General features: G+C 37.2%; 1 protein-coding gene across 1 annotated transcript in view; it reads right to left on the bottom strand.

Annotated features, from left to right (window-relative positions):
- LOC107138814 (UDP-glucuronosyltransferase 1-2) overlaps positions 1–15,222 on the bottom strand; it is a 107,436-nt gene extending 92,214 nt beyond the window's left edge. Inside the window, exon 1 of the mRNA XM_048808771.1 lies at positions 14,282–15,222. Coding sequence (XP_048664728.1) covers positions 14,282–15,136 — 855 coding nt within the window. The 5' untranslated portion in view covers positions 15,137–15,222. The remainder of the gene's footprint in view (positions 1–14,281) is intronic.
- Between the last annotated feature and the right edge of the window lie 5,778 nt (positions 15,223–21,000).

The following is a 21,000-nucleotide window of genomic DNA, read 5'->3' as shown; positions in this document are numbered from 1 at the left end:
GAACAATTCATGTGGGCGTGCTCATCAATTTGTGAAAATGTATTATGCCCGCTGTCAATCATTTACTCAGAGGAGCCTTGATTAATGAATAATATCTGATGACCTACGTGATAATAATATCTGCTGACCTACGGGATAGCTGAGCCCCCAACAATCCAGCTGCTTGGACACAACGCTCACAGAATATAGCAGGCAGAAAAAAGTGCAGACACTTAAATACCACAGCACTTAGTGGGTATTCATGAATTAGTAAAAATGTATTATGCCAACTGCCAATGATTTACTCAGAAGAGCCTTGATTAATGAATAACAACTGTTGAAATACCAGGCTTGTATGTTTTCCAGGTTTAGAATAGCTTCTGATCTTTGTCTCATAGGAACATGTGCCCTGTAACACAATATGACTTTAGTCACAGAATGACTGAGCAATGGGTCGGGACTTGGTCATCTACAAGGATTAAAAGGCAAATCTTAACAAACGTTGCATTTTGGAATGTGTCTAAAAGTAAAATTTGGAGACTCTTTGTTGAGAATGAAGTGGGAGATCCAGCTTCACAGGAACTTCTGGAAGGGTCTTAGACTGACCTGATCTCTAACAGGGAAATTGTGGTTCATCACTGATTATATCTCACTTTCTCTTGACCTCCAGAGCAGCAGGTCATCACCTAGTCAATGGTTGCCTCAGTATCATGCTGAATGCCTTTGACTTTCTATATGATTTCAAGTCCTAGCCAGAGATTTAGAGCTCTGTTGTGGGCCATAACCTGTGGAATCTCCTTCAGGGATCCTTAGATTAAGTGCTTCTCTCCCAAATTCTAGTGAGCATTATTTGTGTTCACAGTACATATATTCTCCATGTTCTCAACCTCCTTCCACAGGATCCACACCATGTCGTCCACAGAGAGAATACATAGGGTCAGTTTGGTGCACTGGACTCAACTGCATTAGGCAGTTTTACATAGCTTCACAGGTGAGCACAGTGGCATTTCTCCAATAATACCACAGGGAGAGTCAAGAGAGCGATTCCACAAACTAGGGGCATCACCCTTGTTAGGAACACACAGTGGTTCCTTCAAGACCCTGAATGATACCAGATACTGGCTGTATCACTGCTTTGGCAACTATCATGTTACATCATTGTCTTTAGAAAATCGGAAGGAGGAGAGTGACAACAACAATACGTGTGATCTGGAGTCTCAGAATCCACCTCCACACAGAAAGCTCAGTGAACAATCATCCTCAGACCAGGACACCTTTGACACTCCAACACTTGGGCATAAGCCTGAGGCCACCCAACCAGTCTGCAGAACTGAGTCACACTTGGCTTGGAAGGGGAGGAAGAAGGTCTCACTCTGACAACGCCAACCCTCCTCCTTCCCCAGACATCCACACCACCACACAGGATGCTTTCCCTGGAACATGGCTCCACAGAAGGAGAGGAGACATGCGGCCATCATCCAGCCACCCTAGCATTCCATGATCCCTCCAGGACCCCACTCCACTATCACCTCAAAGGCAACCCTGGTGGAAATGGCAGTGAGGAGGCGGGGGTCATGGTGACCAGTGTGTGCACCTTGCTGGACCTTCAGTGTTGCTGTCAGCTAAGATGCTTCAACACACATACAGGTGAACCTCAGACCAGCAGAGCTGGTTGCCATAAAAAGCCCAATGGGAATTTCAACCTAGCTTCAGTCCTAGATGGTTTCTTTCCTGCCCAGCTCAATGCTCATCACATTCACCTCACCAACACAGGGAAGGTAACACTTTCTGGATTCCAAATTGTCAAAGGGATTACAATGCCTTCAATTAGAAAGTCAAACAGTATCCCTAATCAGCAAAAAATCAGGGCCAATGACAGAGAGATTCCCATGTCTGTGCATTTAAGACAAATGTGGAGTTAGGCCTGCTACACCTCCAATTCATCCAGCCACAAGGTACCCAAGGCTCTGAAAAAGAAGAAGTCCTGAATTTACCATGAACATAGCCTCAGGCCATACTTTTTCTAAGAAAGGACTCTGAATAACCTCAGAACCCAGCCTGTACCCTCTGCCCAACAGCAGACCCCAAAGACTAGAATGGCCCACCCAGGTTATCATATAATCATCCTCACCAGAAGCCACTGCAGTACTCAGCCAGGAGCCCCACTTGGTAGCACAGTCCAGATAATTGCTTGAGAGAGAGTGGAGATCAGCAGCTACCACTCCTGGTGTCAGAACAAAGGCATGTGGCTCACATGACTGAAGAGTGATCAACAGGCCTGCCCTCCTATTGTGGTAACTAGCTCATCCTCTAGAGTCACAGCATAGAGAGCCAGAATAACATGACCACAGCCATCTTCATTCATAACCTGGCCTGATGAATAAACCTAGCCAGTCCCTGCACAGTTACACTGCATACCACAGAAAAACAAAACCACTATGGTGTCACTGGAGTGGGTCATGCAAGACCATAACATTGCCAGTGCCAGGAACGTGCCTGGCATCTTTCATTCTAGTTCAATAAAACCTAATGCATTCTTGCTTGAGTGAAGGCCACCTTGGTTTTGACTACTATATAAGTCCACTCCCTGGGAATGAAGTTGCAGGGATTTACTGGTCTACTGCTTCCCTTGACCAAGAATCTGTCCACAATTCCCATTATTCCCCAAATCTTCAATTCTGATTTTCTATGAAACTTGTTGGTCTCTTGACGTCTTCTGCTTATGGCTGATATTTCTTTATGTTGGATAATCCTCGAATACCCAGGATAGACTAATAGGTAAATGAAGAACTATGCCTGTGTGAGAACCCTATTGAAGTTCAGAACAGAAAGTTAGCTGTACCCTGAAATGCACACATAGCAAAGTTAAACCAAAAAAATATTTTTTTGAATAAGTGAATCATGAACACTCCCAAGAAAACTAATAGAGTTCAAATTATTGATATTATAGAAATGAAGATCTACAAAATATCTGAAAAAATCAAAATGATTTTTAGAGATGTCAGTGAACTACAAGTTATACGGCTGAAATTTTCATGCAATTTGAAAACACATTAAAATAGCAAAAAGTTGCAAAAGAAAGAAAGTAAATGAAAGAGAACCAGCTAGAATTCCTCAATAGGAATGACACCAAGACTAAAGTAAAAATGCAAAAGGGAGCTTCAGTAGCAAAATTGTTCCAGAAGAAGAATAAGTGATCTGGAAAACCGAACATTGAAATGATCTAATGAGGGGACAAAAAGAAAAGAAGAATGAAGAAATCTTACTGGTCTTGGGACACCATGGAAATCCTATAGATCTTAGGACATCATAAAAATCTTTTTGTTATACTACTTGCTGAAGGAGAAAAAAAGATTACTGGTCATAAAGCATTGATAAAGAAATATTGGCTGGGGGCTAGGTTTGTGGCTCAGAGGTAGAGCACTTGCCTAGCACCACATAAAAATAAATAAATAAAGGTATTGTGTCTAACTACAACTAAGAAAAAAATATGTTAAAAAAGGAACATTGGCTGGAATCTGCTCCAGTTTGAGGACAGATTATCCACGCAGGTACAGGAAGCACTGAATTATCTAATAAAATTGAAATACAAGGGGAGAATATCAACACACTGAATGATAAAAGTATCTGAAATCAAGACAAGGGCTGGGGATGGAGTTCTGTGGTAGAGGGCATGCCTACCAAGCATGAGGTCCTGTACTTAATCTGCAGTACCCCCCCCACACACACACCCACTCAAATCCCAGCAAAGAACATATTCTGATAGCAAAATAAATAGAAAACACATCACATACAAAGGACGACCACTAGGCCATTCAGCAGATTTCCCAGCAGAAATGTTGCATACTAGGAGAGAATAGGATCATGTATTCAAAAAATTGAAATAAAACAATACCAACCAAGAATACTTTATTCAACAAAGCTGCCCCTCAGAAATGAGGAACAAGTAACAAATTGACCATACAAACAAAAGTTTTTAGGGTGTTTATCACCACTAGACTTGCCTTTCAGGAACTGCTAATGGGAGTTCTCAGACTATAACCAAGAGCTGATAATTAATAGTGTGGCAAATACAAAAGCACAAAACACAACACAGTGCAAGTAAAATAGAGCCATATTATCCTGACATACAGTTAATAAAGGCAAGATAGCAAAAATAAATTGTCAAGGCATGCATATAACAAAATGATGCAGATTATAGCATCTAAAACACAAAAAGGCAGACTTGTGGCATCAAAGGAAAGTAAATTTGATATCTGTTTGGTATGGATTTTATAAGTATAAGATATTCCAAGCAAAGTTCATGGTAAGAACAAGGCAAAAATCTTTAGTAGAAGCCCAAAACAGAAACAGAGAGGATTCAAAGCATACCACTCCATTCCAACCATCAAACCACAAAGTCAGACAAATGACAGAGGAAGAAACAAATAATCTATAAAACAACCAGAAAAAAAATCTTACAAGAGGGGCTGGGGTTGTGGCTGAGTGGTAGAGTGCTTGCCTGACACGTGTGAGGCACTAGGTTTGATTCTCAGAACAACATATAAATAAATGAATAAAATAAAGGTCCATCAACATCTTAAAAAAACCTTACAAAATGGCATTTGTACATCTTTACTTATCAATAAATACCTTGAACGTAAATGAATTAAATTCTCCAATAAAAACACTGAGTGACTGAATGGTTTTCTTTGGCTGGGGGCTGGGTTTGTGGCTCAGCTATAGAGCGCTTGCCTAGCACCACATAAAAATAAATGAATAAATAAATAAATAAACATATAAATAAAGATATTGTGTCTAACTACAACTAAAAAAATTTTTAAAAAGGAACATTGGCTGGAATCTGCTCCAGTTTGATTATCTACACAGGTACAGGAAAGACCAAACAATATGCTTTATATAGGAGAATCGCCTCACTTTTAAGAACACACAGTGACTGAAAGTAAGAGGATGCAAAAAGAATTCTACACAATGAAAACTAAGCAAAATCAGGGGTAGCTTTATGTCTATCCCACAAAATTGAATTTAAGTGGATAATTGCAGAGGCTGAAGATGGCAGAATAGAGACACCAGCATTAATTTGCTCCTATAAGGATAGAAACAAAGCAACAGGTATATAATTGTAGAGTTAAATGGCTGTAGGAGAGCACTGGAAATAAACTATTCCAACTTCTAGGATTTCTATTTCCTTTAATGAAATTATGTATCCATAATGAATTGGAATTTTTCCTGCTGTTTCTTCACAATAGACATATTGAGACAAACTGCTGTGAAGTGTGTGATTCCATGAGGAATGTATGTATCTTCTTACCTTTGTACAGAACATATTATCAGACAAGATGCTAGGGTCATATATCCCAAATCCTCTTCTATGTTGCCCAATGGTAACTACCTCCTCCTAGCTGCTCCTGTCTCACCACCATTCCCCACCACCAACAAAGCCAGTCAATCTAGTGGGGGAAGGTGCCTGCCTACCCCACCACTGCAGATCCTAACCTGTCATCCTACACCTGGGCTCCAGCACAATCCCAGTAGTTTCTATCCTTCCATCCCAACCCTGAGAACTGAAATATGAACTGGACAGTTATTCCTTCAGGGTAATCCCTGAGGTTCCACTGTGCAGTTTATCAGGCAGACCAGTATAGCTTTGGAAAAGATGTACAAGATTCCCTTTACTACCTCCTTCCTGGGAGAAAAAAACTCAAAATTCATTTGTCAGATCTGTTTCCTTTCCTACTCCTTCAAGCATTGATTAAATACATAAGTTCCTCTCTCTACTAGTAACTGGGCTTTATCTTCCTGGCCAAGATTATGCTCATATTTTAAAATTTTTTTAGTTGTTGATAGACCTTTTTAAAATTTATTTATATGTGGTGCTGAGAATCAAACGCAGTGCCTCGCACATGCTAGGTAAGTGCTCTACCACTGAGCCACAACCCCAACCTTAGGCTCATATTTTTTTTTAATTTTCAATTAATCCTTTCATCATGAAGAAAGGGAGAACCTAGAATTATGCCCACAGGCATTTTCTGTTCTTGTTGTTGTTAAGTAAAGCATCACAGATTCTGCTCAGCCCCACTCAGGAGATAGAATTTGATCCTGATGCTCAATGAAGTGTTCTATTATCTCCAGAGACTAGAAACAGGTCAACCCTCTCACTCCGTAAAATCTAATCCCACACAAATCATGGGAACCCCACTGCTCCCTTTCCTGACACTGAGGGTCTCAGAGGGTAGATTTGAGCTTTGGAAAATCAACTGGTTAAAAGACAGGCCATTGGCAATGATTTCTACCAACACTGTCTGCAGGTTTCTTTGGATTCTTCATGGAAGTGCTCCAATCTGCTGGTCCAAGATTTTGACATGAAGCAAGTGCCTTTCTTCCTCTCCAAACAACTTTTTGCAACCAAGTCATTTGGCACACCCCTTTTCTCAAACGATGTTTACAATCATCCAGCAAACAGGGTATCAGCACCACGCAGGTACTTATTGCCATATAAAGCCAAGTGGGGGTCTGGCCCTCATGGAGTTAGAGCACTAGAACCGGTAAAGACATTCTGCAGAGAGGTGTGAAAGAATTTATTGGTTTTCATTGTGATAAGTAGTATGAAAATGTGCACAAGGCACCATGAGAATCTGCCACTAGAATGTATAGCCCTCTCTGGGGATTGTGGAAAGTTTCCAAAAGACATAGTGTTGGAACCAGAGTCAAAATAATAAGTGAATTTAGGTCAGCTGTGAATGGGGAAAGGGAACTCAGAGAGTGAGCAGCAGGTATGGCAGCTGCAAAGCAGAGTGGAATATGGTGATCTGAGAGACCAGAAGGAGGCAGTGTAGCTGGAGCATAAGGAGGGGCACTGATGAGCTAGAGAAGCAGGCACTAGAGTGAGGATCACGTAGGACACCAACCCAGGAGAAAGTGAAAAGTCACAGCATTTTTAAAATTTAACTCATTTTTTAAGGTGATCAAACACACATTATTCAAAGAGAACATGGTGATAGGTCAGGGACCACTGCAATAGGGTCCTACAGTGGGGAGTGGGGGGAGATCTCAACTCCCACTTTTTAAAAGGATAGATGCCATGAAACATTTTTTTAAATTTTTTATTGGGGCATTATAATTATACATAATACTAGGATTACTTTGCCACTTTCTAGCAAGCACATAACAGAATTTATCAATCTCATTCTCCAGTACCTTCCTTTTCCCTCCCACTCCTCCATCTCCTTGGTCCACTTGCTCTACTCTACTGATCTTCCTTCCATTATTATTATTATTCTCTCATATGTGGAAGCTAGAAAGAAAAACTTAAAAGGAATTCTCTTAAAAAGTGGATGTCAAGAAAATAGAAGGTCCCCCATAGAGTAGCAGAAGGGGATCAAGAGGGAAGGAGAGGGGGCAGAGAAGTACTAAAGAATAAAATCTTCCAAATTATGCTTTGTCCATGTATAAGCATACCACAATGAATTTCAATTATATATATATTTATAATGTATAAACATGCCACAATTAATTCCAATTATATATGTATAATTATAATGCTGTGATATATTAAAAGAGAAGAAATGAGGTAATGTGAAAAAATTGTTTGCATCCTAATTCAAACAAATGAACTGTTACAAGGCACTATTTCCTCTTTTTTCTTAAAATGGAGTAAAATACACTTGGCAAAACATTCACTGTCTTTACAGTTTCAAAGTGAAGAATTCTGTGGCATTCAGAACAGTCATAATCTGTGCAACCACCACTCTCTAGTTTTGGATTTTCGTCACCCAAAGGAAATCCTTGCCCATGAAGTGGTAACTCCCCATTCCCTGCCCCCTCAGTCTCTGCTGTCTCTCTGGACTTGCCTATTCTGGGTATTTCATAAATAGAATAATACATGTGTGGCCTTTGGTGTTTGTAAGACTCATACTTTGTAGCATGTATCCGTACTTCATTTCTATTTGCAGGTGAATGCTGTTCTCTTGTTTGAATGTATCATGTTTTTAATCTGTTCATCCTCTGAGATGTTTGTGGGTTGTTTTGCCTTTTCACTGCCAAGAATAGCACTTCCATGAACATTCATGTACAAGTATGTATTTCAGTACTTGCTTTTAATTTGGGGGCATATACTTGGGAGTGGACTTCCTGGGTCTTAGGGTATTTCCATGTTTCACCTTCTAGGGAACCACAAACTACTTCTGTTACAGAAAATTATGGCAATGGAAAAGACAAGCAGCACTTGGAGATACAGAAGAGTCAGGTTTACTCAGCACTGGTATGGACTCAGTGGAGTCTTCTCCAAAAGCTGAGTGCAGCCTTTTGTTCTCTGTACCTTTTATATACTACAGACTTCTGCGTTTCAATACTTTTTCATGCAAGTAGCCTTGATCCCGCCCTCTTTCTCCAGGTAGCTCTGGTTCCTCTCGCAGCTGCCTAGCAAGCACGATTACAAAGCAGAAAGGAGCAGGTCCCAGCTATCAACAGAAATGAAACAGGAGTTGCCACTTCACTTCCACAGTGGCTGTATTACATGCCTGCCAGCAATGCACGAGGGTTCTCATTTCTCCACATCCTCAACACTTATTTTACTCTTTTTTTTTAGTGTTCTCACCCTTGTGGGTAAATGATATCTTATGGCTTCTACTTACATTTCACTAATTACTAATGTTCTTGAGCAACTTTTCTTATTATTTAGTTCTATAACATATTTGGATAAATGCTGGCCCTTTACCCATTTTTTAAATTGGGTCATTTCAGCTCTCTGGTTTAGATACTAAAACTTATCAGATACTTGATTTGTAAGTACTTTGTTTCCTTCGGTGAGCTACCTTTTCACTGTCCTGTGTGTGGCACTTAATGCGCTATAGTTTTTATTTTGACTGAAGTGGAAATTATGTTTTGATGTTTTTCCTTGCACTTTTTGTGACATGCCTGAGAAAACATCATCAAGGTCATGAGGATTTAACACTATGTTCTCTTCTAAGAGTAAAGTTTTACCTTTCCTGTTGAAGGCTTAGATTCATTTTAAGCTAATTTTTTTATATGGAGTGAAGTAAGGACCCAATTTCATTCCTTTTCATGTTCATACTCAGTGATTCTGACAACATCTGTTGAAGAGACTACTCTTTCCCAATTCAGAGGTCTTGGCACTCTTGTTAAAAAAAATTAGTCAAATATGTGTGGATTTACTTCTGGATTCTCAGTAGTATCCATTCATCAATGTCAAGCAGACAATTTTGGGGTCCTTGAGGCAATTTGGTTATACAATGGAATATAGATAATATTTGAGAATTATTGATTTTGCTAAATGTAATAAGGATATTGTGGTTATGTAGGTTATGTTTTTTTCCATTTAAGAAATAATTTAGTATTTTATAAATTTTCTTTACAAGAAAGACAGCAAAAAAAAATTTTTAGAGAGAGGAAAGTAAACAGATGAACTGGTTGATATAGCACAGTATTAAAAATTATTTTATCTAAAGTTGGATATGTAGATGTTCATGACACTTATAGCTCCTTTGTGTATGTTTAAAAAGTTTACCAAATGTTAAAAAAATAATCTTGGTAAGAGGCCCTGGGCTAACACACAAATAGCTAGATTTGAAATTGGATTTTGGCATGGAACTAAAATATGGAATAAATGGGATGAGCACTCTCTTACTACTGTGTAACTGCATCCAAGCCCCAATTTTCCAGAGCTAGAACTACCCTGAATTACATAGACTGAAACTGATTTCCTCCCAATGGGACTGCATTGCACTGGAACTCACCAATAATTCCAAAAGACTGGGAATAATTGCTTTTTCCCCATTAAAACAATTTTAACATTCTCCCAAATGATGATCTGTACCTTGTTAAAGAAGTCAATGAACAGTCAATCAACAAGTACATGAAAAAATGCTCAACATCTCTAGCTGTCAGAGAAATGCAAATCAAAACCACTCTAAGATACCATCTCACTCCAGTAAGATTGGCAGCCATTAGGAAGTCAAACAACAACAAGTGCTGGCGAGGATGTGGGGAAAAGGGTACACTTGTACATTGCTGGTGGGACTGCAGATTGGTGCAGCCAATTTGGAAAGCAGTATGGAGATTTCTTGGAAAGCTGGGAATGGAGCCACCATTTGACCCAGCTATTCCCCTTCTTGGTCTATTCCCTAAAGACCTAAAAAGAGCATGCTACAGGGACACTGCTACATCGATGTTCATAGCAGCACAGTTCACAATAGCAAGACTGTGGAACCAACCTAGATGCCCTTCAATAGACGAATGGATAAAAAAAATGTGGCATTTATACACAATGGAGTATTACTCTGCATTAAAAAATGACAAAATCATAGAATTTACAGGGAAATGGATGGCATTAGAGCAGATTATGCTAAGTGAAGCTAGCCAATCCCTAAAAAACAAATGCCAAATGTCTTCTTTGATATAAGGAGAGTAACTAAGAACAGAGTAGGGACGAAGAGCAGGAGAAGAAGATTAACATTTAACAGGGATGAGAGGTGGGAGGGAAAGGGAGAGAGAAGGGAAATTGCATGGTAATAGAAGGAGACCCTCAGGGTTATACAGTGGAGGAGGTAGAGAGAGAGGAGGGGAGGGGAGGGGAGAGGTGGGGAGGGGGGAGGGTGGAGGATGGGAAAGGCAGCGGAGCACAACAGACACTAGGATGGCAATTTGTAAATCAATGGATGTGTAACTGATGTGATTCTGCAATCTGTGTATGGGGTGAAGGTGGGAGTTCATAACCCACTTGAATCAAAGTGTCAAATATGATATGCCAAGAAATTTGTAACGTTTTGAACAACCCACAATAAAAAATTTAAAAAAAAAAAAAAAGAAGTCAATGAAATCCTTGGTTATAATTCCTCTGGATAGACTCATGGAATTTTGTTACAGGACACCATTATTAAAATGCCCTATGTAGGACCTTAGACACACAAACACGTGTCTTTGAAGCACATGCACACATACATAAACAATAACACACACTGAGTGTTCTTCTCAACAAATAGATGCAACTCAGACTATGACTCCTGTTCTCCAGCAACCCAAACACTGATTTACAAGAGAAAGCCTGCCTGCCTGAATCAAAGATGAAGAAATACAGATGGTTCATTGTTCTTTAGATGAAAATCAATATCTATAGTTGTGCTACATCCAGGCTCTGAGTCATAAGGCCCTATGAGATCTTAATTTCTCTTTGAGAATCATACTTACTTATATTTATAAATGTATACAGTCTCCCAATGTATAAAAGTTTGCATCCACACATATCCTTTAATACATTAGAAAACCAAATGTTTTATTTTTTAATATGAGTGCGATATATAAAACCAAACATATTTGAAACTCTATATGGTTCAGTGTTTTATAGGCATTTCTAAACAATGGTGATATAAAATCATATACAAATTCTGTCTTCCTAAAACCCTATAGGTGATACCATGAGCCATCCTGACTTCACTGTGGGTTCAGGAAGGTGCAGGGCCCCACCCCAGGGTAGAGGGCAGGAGCACAGGCAGTGCCTCCTGGTGACTGGCACAGTGCTGATAGAGGGTAAAAGAGATAAAACCCTGTTGAATGACTCAGCTTATTAAAATCCTGTAACTTGTATCTCCTTGCAGATACCTGTAGAGAAAACAGGACTGTGTTACAAAGTTCAGGCCAGAAGCTAGAACCATGGATAAAAATGCATAGTTCATCCTTAATAACATGCTGAGATAATATATGAAGTGTTCCACCAGAAATTATCACAATACATTTTCCAAGAAGAATAGTTTTGTATTTGTCAAGATTTTTTCAATTGCAGTTGACTGAATACCAATTTAATGTGCCTGGAGAAATACACTCATGAGTTTCAATAAAGCAAAATAGTTGGTGAAAATACTAGCAGAGGGAATGACTTGCAGATGCTATTACATACCAAATCAATCTCACAAACTAAGAAAAACATAGGAATGTAACTAGATATTAAATGAATGCACAAAAGCTGTCCATTACCAATAACCACCAGTTCAAAAAAAACTGCTCTGTGCAGAAATAATAAAATGCCTAGAAATATATTTTAAGAGGGAGATAAAATGATTATACAAATAAAATGAAACTTTTTGCTCATGGACATTTAAAATATCAATAGAGTAATGCAAAGGAACCAGGGTAGGAAGGTAGAGAGGGAAAGGAAATGAACTGGGGAGTGAAACTGACCAAATTATGTTATGAGCAAGAGTGATTATGTAACAATAAAGCCACAATTATATACAGTTTTAATACACCAGTAAAACTTCACCTCAAAAATAAATTCAATGTGGGCCAAATCAATGAAACATATGTATAAACAGATATATATTCTTCCAGATGTTTGAACCATGCTATTATTAAAAATAATGTAAACACCTAATTGTGTATCAAAAAACACTCTGAATGAGTAAAAAGGAATACATCTTCCTGAAAAGCAAGAAAAAAGAAAAAAAGTGCCAATCTTTCTCAAATTTATGAAAAGATTTAATATTAACACAAATGGTTTGTTTTTTTATTTTTTGGACCTTGACAAAAACAATTTAAAATTTTATGAAGCAGCATTCATAATGACAATCCCCAGGAAAATTTAGAAATACAGATAGTGAGACACACATATTTAAGTTTACCACAGAGCAACTTAGAACACAGTAGTGACACATAAGTAGATAATTCAGTGGGGAAAAAACTGAGAGTGCCAACACAGATGCAAAGACCATAGAAAGTTAAAAATAAATATATATGCAGCTCAGTGCAATGGATGAAGAATGGAATTAGGATCACAAGAAGTTGAGACATCAGACTATCCTTTGAGAAACAAATAAAATTAGATGTTTGCACTGTGTAGTTAAAGGTCTAGTTGCAAAAAGAAAAAAGTTAGCAACACTGGAGGAGTTGAAAAAAATAAAATGATGTGAAAAAAATTTTCTACATCTCAGGTCAGGAAAGACACAAACAAGTTGGGATCCAGAACGCTTGAAGAAAACCTTTACAATTTAACTCCTCAAAATCGAAAATCAAAAGATGAAGAACAGCTCCAGAAAATTTATTTACTGCACATATTTAAAAGCTGTGTTAATAATACCCAAATAGAGGATTAAAGAAACTAGTTATAAAAAGACAGATAACCATATTGAAAATGACTTAACAAATGTGAATATGAGTCTGGCCAGTGACGCACGCCTGTAATCCCAGTGGCTCAGGCTGCTGAGGCAGAGATTTCGAGTTCAAAGCCAGACTCTACAAAAGCAAGGCACTAAGCAACTCAGTGAGACCCAGTCTCTAAATAAAATACAAAATAGGTATGGGGACGTGTCTCAGTGGTAGAGTGGCCCTGAGTTTAATCCCCAGTGTGCATCCCCCCCCACAGCAAAAAAAAAAGATTGTGAGTATGAAATTCACAAGAAAAGAAATTCAAATGCCTAACATATCTATGGAAACAGAAAGCAAAAACTGAAGCATTTACACTCAACAGTCTGTCCAAAAATTGACAAAAGTCACAACAGCTGGAGCTGCAGTGGGTATATAAGAGAGTTCTCATATACTACTGATCAAAGAGGGGGGTTGCTTAAGACTCTGAAGGTTATTTAAACATAACATGAGCACAGCACCTAACCAGCAGCTCTACTCCTAGGATGCCCCTAGGATACAAAGAAAACAGCAAGAATATGGAACATATGAGTGGGCATAAAACATTCTAGAATGGTTACTATAGTCTTGTTCAAAGAGGCAAAAAGCAGGAAAAAATTAAAATATCTACCACTATTGGTTTATTCAAAAGAAAAAGGTATTTAAAGCTTTCAATGCAATTAACTAAATGAAAATGTTACCTTTATAAGTATTGGACAGTGAACATGTCTACAATACATTACCAAGTGAAACCAGCAAGTACACTTGATTATTAGATAATATTTAATAAAGTAGGTGTAAAGTTTGCATTACATATATGAATACATATACAATAATTTCAATAAAAGAAAAACATGCATACAAAACTGCTCAGAACACTTTCCTATAGTATTGGCAAAAAAAATCATTAACATACTAATGTTATTCTCAGAGGTTTTCTGAAGCAGTAATAGAAATGAAACTTAGAAATGACATGCACATAAATATCAATGAGGCCAGCTTTATACAATTTGCTAACCCACACTTAATGAATAGGCACCAAAACAATTGTTAACCCAGAAAGAAATGCCAGATATAATGGATGTTAATAAAGAATCACAGCTCAGTAAGGGTTCTTTCTTAATGCCCAAAGCCAGGTTTTCCGCAGTGTGCTAAAAGAGACACAACATACCTTGGGTAGTGGCTTCCTCTGGTGGCAGTTGATTCCACCAATGAAGATCATGTTGGGCATCACAGGTCTGGGATAGTCCAAAACAAAGTCAGTTCTTAACAACCAAATAGATATTTGGCTGAAGAGATCACCTATTGTGACAGGTGTTGGGAGAATTTCAGAGGCGACTTCCAAGGCAGTTTGGAAAAAATAAGGGCAAAATAAATGCTCTTCCAAGTAGTTCAGGTGGTTCCTTACTCTATCCATGAAACTCAAAGCATCTGAGGACATCGAGAAAAATCTGGGAACATAAGACAGAGGACTGGGACACTGTGCACCATCTTCAAGGTGATGGCAAAACACTACCCTGGTGAAGACCACGGATGGAAGTGAAAAGTATTTGGCAACAACTAAGCCACACACATCAAAAGGATCCAAAAACACTGCATCAAAAGAGGTCTCCTTTAAGTATTCCACTAGCTTCTTGTCATTAAACAAACTCCTACACCGTGAAAAAGTGATGTCAAAAAATGCTTTGGATGAACCCATTGCTACACTATACATACTTCGTTCTGGAGTTTTCCATTGAGTGTCAACAAAAAAGTTGAATCCTCGGTCCAAGTCCTCCAGAGTGTAAGAAGTTGAATAAGTCTTCACCGTAAAATTCAGTGACTGTCCCAGTTGCCAACTCACCTCTGGCATGACAGCAACCACCTCATTCCCTCTGTGGACGAGTTTCTCCACAACTGACCGCATGGTAAACCAGTGGCTGCCATCCATGGGCACCACCAGCAGCTTGCCTGCCTGGGCAGAGCCAGATGCCAGCAGCAGACACACACACAGAGGAAGGGCGGCAGGCAGAAGACCAGGAGCCATGGGATAGCTGAGCCCCCAGCAATCCAGCTGCTTGGACACAAAGCTCAAGGGATACAGTAGGCAGAAGAAGTACAGGCACAAAACATACAACAAGAACAGGCATGTATTCATAAACTCACTTTAAAAATATTATACCTAGTGCCAACAATTTAAGCAGAAGAACAATGATTTATTAGTCACATTTTCTGAATTACCCTTTTGTTTTCTTTCCAAATAAGAATAGCTTATCATATTTGCACAGGAGAAAAATCATGTACTCTAAAGCAACATAAGTGTAGAACAGAATTTAAAGCTGTGATTTTGGACTTTGTAACTCAGCAAAACTATAAAGGAAAGTAAATTTGAATAAAGAATGCTTTTTTGGTTTTTTTTCCAGAAGCAAAATTTGGACATCATCTTTAGACTACAAAAGGCTCTTTGCTTAGAAATTGGCCACCCAGTTTCCAAGCAAATAGTGGAATTGTTGTTCCCAACTAACTCTGCCATACCTAGGTATTCTTGCTTGCCTTGCTCTCTTGGTAGCAGGATTCATGTCCATTTCCATATGCTCTGAGCCTCTGAAATGCTGAAAAATATTGATAACCCACAAAATGAATGATTCCAGGGATTTGGTCCTATATAACTGATGAACCCAGTCTAATTCCATCTTAAGTTTGGGAGTCATCTCATCACAAAGTTATGAAAAGTTAATTTCTGTTTTACTATAAATTATTGCAATTTGTTAACCAGTAAACAGCGGTAACAAGTATTTCCCATTCCCTCCCCTCCTATCTCCCTCTGGTTCCTTTTCTCTATTCTACTTACCTCCCTTTTCATGAGATTCTACCCACCTTTCTTTTCCTTTTTCCTCTCTAGCTTCCACATGACAGAAAATATTACAGCCCTTAACCTTCTGAGTTTGACTTATTTCACTTAACATGATGGTCTCTATTTCCATCCATTTTCCTGAAAATGCCAGAATTCCATTTTTCTTTAGGGTTGAATAAAACTCCATTGTGCATATATATAGTACATTTTCTTTATCCATTCATCTGTTGATGGACACCAAGGCTGGTTCAAGAGTTTGGCTGTCATGAATTGTGCTGTTATAAACATGGGTATGCACGTATCACTGTAGTATGATGACTTTAATTCTTCAGGAATTGAAGAGAGAAGTGGTATAGCTGGATCGTTCGGTGGTTCCATGCCTATCTTTTGAGGAGCCTCCATACAGATTTCCATAGCAGTTGGAATTTACAGTCCCACCAACAGTGTAAATGTGTTCCTTTTTCTCCACATCCTCTTCAGCATTTATTGTTATTTGTATTCTTAATGACTGCCATTCTAAATTGTGTGCGATGAAATCTCAGTGTTATTTTTATTTGCATTTCCATAATTGCTAATAATGTTGAACATTTTTCCATGTATTTGTTGGTCCTTTGTATTCATTCCTTTGAGAAGTGTCTGTTTAGCTCATTTGCCCATTTATCTATTGGGTTATTTGATTTTTTGGTGTAAAGTTTTTTTGAGCTCTTTATATATTCTAGGTGTTAATCCTCTGTCAGAAGAGTAGCCAGCAAAGATTTTATCTTATTCTGTGGGTTCTGTCTTCACATTCCTAATTGTTTCCTTTGCTGTGCAGAAGCTTTTTAATTTGATGCTATCTCATTAACTCCTGGCATTACTTGCTGAGTTTTAGGCATTCTTATTGAGAAAGTCATTGCCTGTGCCTATATGCTGGAGTGTTGACCCTATATTTTCTTCTAGGAGTTGCATAGTTTCTGGTCTAATTCTGAGGTCTTTGATTCATTTTGAGTTGATTTTTTGTGCAAGGTGAGAGATGAAAATCTAGTTTCATTCTTCCACATATGGAAAACCAGTTGTCTGGCACCATTTGTATAAAAGGCTATCTTTTCTCTAATGTATGTTTTTGGCATCTTTGTCAATGACTGGATAACTGTATCCGTGTGGATTTGTCTCTGTGTCTTCTATTCTGTATCATTGGTCTATGTGTCAGTTTTTATGCCCATACATGCAGTTTTTGTTACTATAGCTCTGTATTTGAAATCAGGTAGTATGCTGTCTCCAGCTTTGCTCTTTTGGCTTAAAATTGCTTTGGCTATTCTGGGTCTTTTATTCTGGATTTTAGGACTATTTATCTATGAATGTGAAGTATTTCATTGGTATTTTGATGGTGATTGCATTGAATTTGTACATTTGTTTTTATAGTATGACCATTTTAACAATATTGATTTTGCTTATCCATGAACATAGAGTTCTTTCCATCTTTTGAGATCTTCTTCAATTTCTTTCTTCATTATTCTATAGATTTTACTATAGAGGTCTTTCACCTCCATGGTTAGATTTATTCCTAGATTTTTTTTCTTTGAGATTATTGTGAATGGAATTATTTTCCTGATTTCTTTTTCAGCAGATTCGTTATTGGTATATAGGAAAGCTATTGATTTTTGAATGTTGATTTTGTAACCTGCTGCTTCACCATATTTGTTTATTAGCTCTAACAGTCTTTTGATGAAATTTTTGGATCTTCTAGATACCGGGTCATATCATCTGCATATAGTGATAATTTGACTTCTTCCTTTTTAATTGTTATCCCTTTTATTTCCATTTCTTGCCTAATCTCTCTGGCTAGACAGAATTTCCTTTCTTTTTAAGCCTGAACAGTATCCTATTATATTTATATTCTGCATTTTGCTTTTACAATCATCTATGAATGGACTCTTGGTTTGCTTCTAGTGCTGCTACGAACGTGGCTATACAACGTCGATTAATTTTTTTAATGTTAAACCAGCCTTGCATCCCTAGGACAAACCCCACTTTGTTTTATGTATTATCTTTTTAATGTTATGTATCTTTATGTTTATTGAATTTGATATGCTTTTGCTTAGAGTGCGTACATCTATGATCCTAGGTCTTTAATTTTCCTTTCTTGTAATGTCTTTACCTGGTTTTGGTCTTAAAGAATGAATCACGGAGCTGGGATTGTGGCTCAGTGGTAGAGCGCTCGCCTAGCATGTGTGGGACGCCCTGGGTTTGATCCTCAGCACCACATAAAAATAAATGAATGGAATAAAGGTATTTTGTCCAGCTACAACTAAAAAAAATAAATATTTTTTAAAAAGAATGAATCATGAAGTTCCTTATGCTTCTATATTCTTTAATAGATTGTAGGGAATCAATATTATTTTCTGCCTTCATGTTTGATAGAATAAATAATGAAATCATGTGGGCTTAAAGTTTTATTTATGGGAAAATTTGAATTCAAAATTTATTTTCAATTTATAAGATACAAAGCTTATTTCCATACCAGTTATTTCTCAGTTCTTGTAACTCTGGTAGCTAGTGTCACTTGAAAAGTTTGCTGTTTCATCCCAGTTGTAGAATTATTGGCATAAATTTATGAGAGTAACTTTATAATTTTAATATGGGCAGAATCTGTAGTGATATTACCTCTTTCATTCTTTATAATAGTAGTTTATTTCCTTTCTTTCATTTTTTTCCTGATATGGCTGGTTAGTTAATTGATCTTATTCCAAGAATCAGTTTTTGGTTTCATTGGCTTTCCTTTATTGTTTTTGTATTTTGTACTTCTTGATTTCTACTCTGAAGTAAGTCTCTTGTGAAAATGTATCACTTACCACCGCATTTCCTTTTATTTTTCCTTTTTTATTTACTTTTTAGTTGCAAGTTGACAATTCATAATGGTATGAATTTATAGGGTTCAAAATGATGTTATGATGAATACAATGTGGTGAAATCAACCTAGTTAACATATTTGTCACATCAAATAACTAATATTTATTGAGGTGAAGACATTTGAAATTTACTCTCAATATTTAAAAAATGTACACTCCACTGTTATTATCTATATTCACTAAACTGTGCTATAGATATTTAAAAAACCATATATATCCCTGGTATCGAAGATTTTTGTACTCTTTGATCATATTCTTCCCTTTCCTTGTCTCATTCGAGATGAGGATTTCATTTTTTCCCCATTGAGCATAATGTCAGCTGTGGGCTTCTCCAAAGTGGCCTTTACTGTGTTGAGGTACACTCCTTCTCTAGCTAACTTGGTAAGAATTTTTTATGATGAAAAGATGTCAAATTCAGTCAAGTGCCTTTTCTGCATCTACTGAGATGACCATATGGATTTTGTTCTTTACCTAATGTTATACATGCTGTTTATTGAGTTGCATATGTTGAACCATGCTTAAATCTCAGGAATCAATCATGGTGGATGATTTTTTTCAAGTGTCATTGAATTTGTTTTGGCAGTATGTCATTGTGGAAGTTAGTATCTATGTTCATCAAGGATATTGCTCTATAATTTCTTTTCTTTTGATGGCCTTTTCTGGGCTGGGAAGTACTGGTATCATTAAAAAGAGTTTGGAAGCATTCACTCTCTTTGATATTTTTAAGAATTTAAGGATTAGTAAGTCATTCTTTAATGTTAGCTAGAATTCAGCTACAAAGCCATGAGATCCTGGGATTTTCTTTGCTGGGAAGTTTTTTTGTTTTGTTTTGTTTTTGTTTTGTTTTTTAATTACTGATTCGATATCCTCCCTTGTTATTGATCTATTCAGATTTTCTATCTTTTCGTGGCTCAGTCTTGGTAGATTATATATGTATAGGAATTGATCCATTTCTTGTAGATTATCTAATGTGCTGAATAGTTGTTCATAATAGTCTATTATGATGCCTGCATTTCTGTGGTATCAGTTGCAATATTTCCTCTTTCTGATTTTATTATTTTGAATTCTCTTTTTCTTAGTTTTTCTAGCTAAGTTTTTCAATTTTGCTTGTTTCATAAAAACAAATGGTTTTGTACTGATTTTCTGGTTTCCATTTCTTTTCTTTCTGTTCTAATTGTTATCATTGTTTTTTCCTGTTAATTCTGGGCCTTTTTGTTTTTCTTCTAATATTTTCAGGCAAAATGTTAAATTTACTATTTAACAAAATGTTAAATCTATTATTTCAGATCTGTATTCTATTTTGATGTAGGTATTTATTTATGGCTATTTGCTTTCCTCTTAGAACTTTAAGTTTGTTATGTTGTACTTCCATTTTTGCCCCAATATTTAAAAATTTTCTTCACTGAACATTGTTTGTTCAGGATCATATTGTTTAATCTTCATGATGTTGTAAATGATCTGAAATTCCTTCTGTTTTTTATTTCTAGTTGTATATGATTGTGATAAGCAAAACTATTAGGTATCATTTCAGAGCATGGTGGTGCATATCTGTAATCCCAGTTACTTGAGAGGCTGAAACAGGGATAGCAAATTTAAGGCCACTTGGGCAACTTAATGATAAATAAGCAAAGGGACATAATAATGTGTTCATGAACTGGAAAACCTAAAGCTGTTAAAATGTCAATTTTCCCAAATTGATCTATATAGATCCCATATAGCCCCAGTCAAAATTCCAGCAAACATTTTTTAATAGAAATTGGCAAACCAGGGGCTGGGGTTGTGGCTCAGAGGAAAAGCGCTCGCCTACCATGTGTGAGGCACTGAGTTCGATCCTCAGCACCACATAAAAATTAAATAAAGGTATTGTGTCCACCTACAACTAAAGAATAAATATTTTAAAAAAGAAATTGGCAAACGAATTCTAAAATTCATATGGAAATGTAAAAGGATCTAGAATAACCAAAGCAACTTGGAAAAAAATACAGTTAGAGATATAACACTACTTCACTTAAAGACTTATTAAAAGCTACAGTAATCAAATATTTTACTAACATATTGATGGAACAGAATAGAAAGTTCAGAAACAAACACACAGATATTATATGTATATATATATATTTTTTTTTAAACAAAAATGCAAAGATAATTCAGTGAAGAAAAGGATAGTCC

This window comes from Marmota marmota, unplaced genomic scaffold (assembly GCF_001458135.2).
Source record: "Marmota marmota marmota unplaced genomic scaffold, marMar, whole genome shotgun sequence".
NCBI classification, from domain to species: domain Eukaryota; kingdom Metazoa; phylum Chordata; class Mammalia; order Rodentia; family Sciuridae; genus Marmota; species Marmota marmota.
Note: the sequence above shows the minus strand (reverse complement) of the source record. Positions and strands in the feature narration are given on the sequence as shown.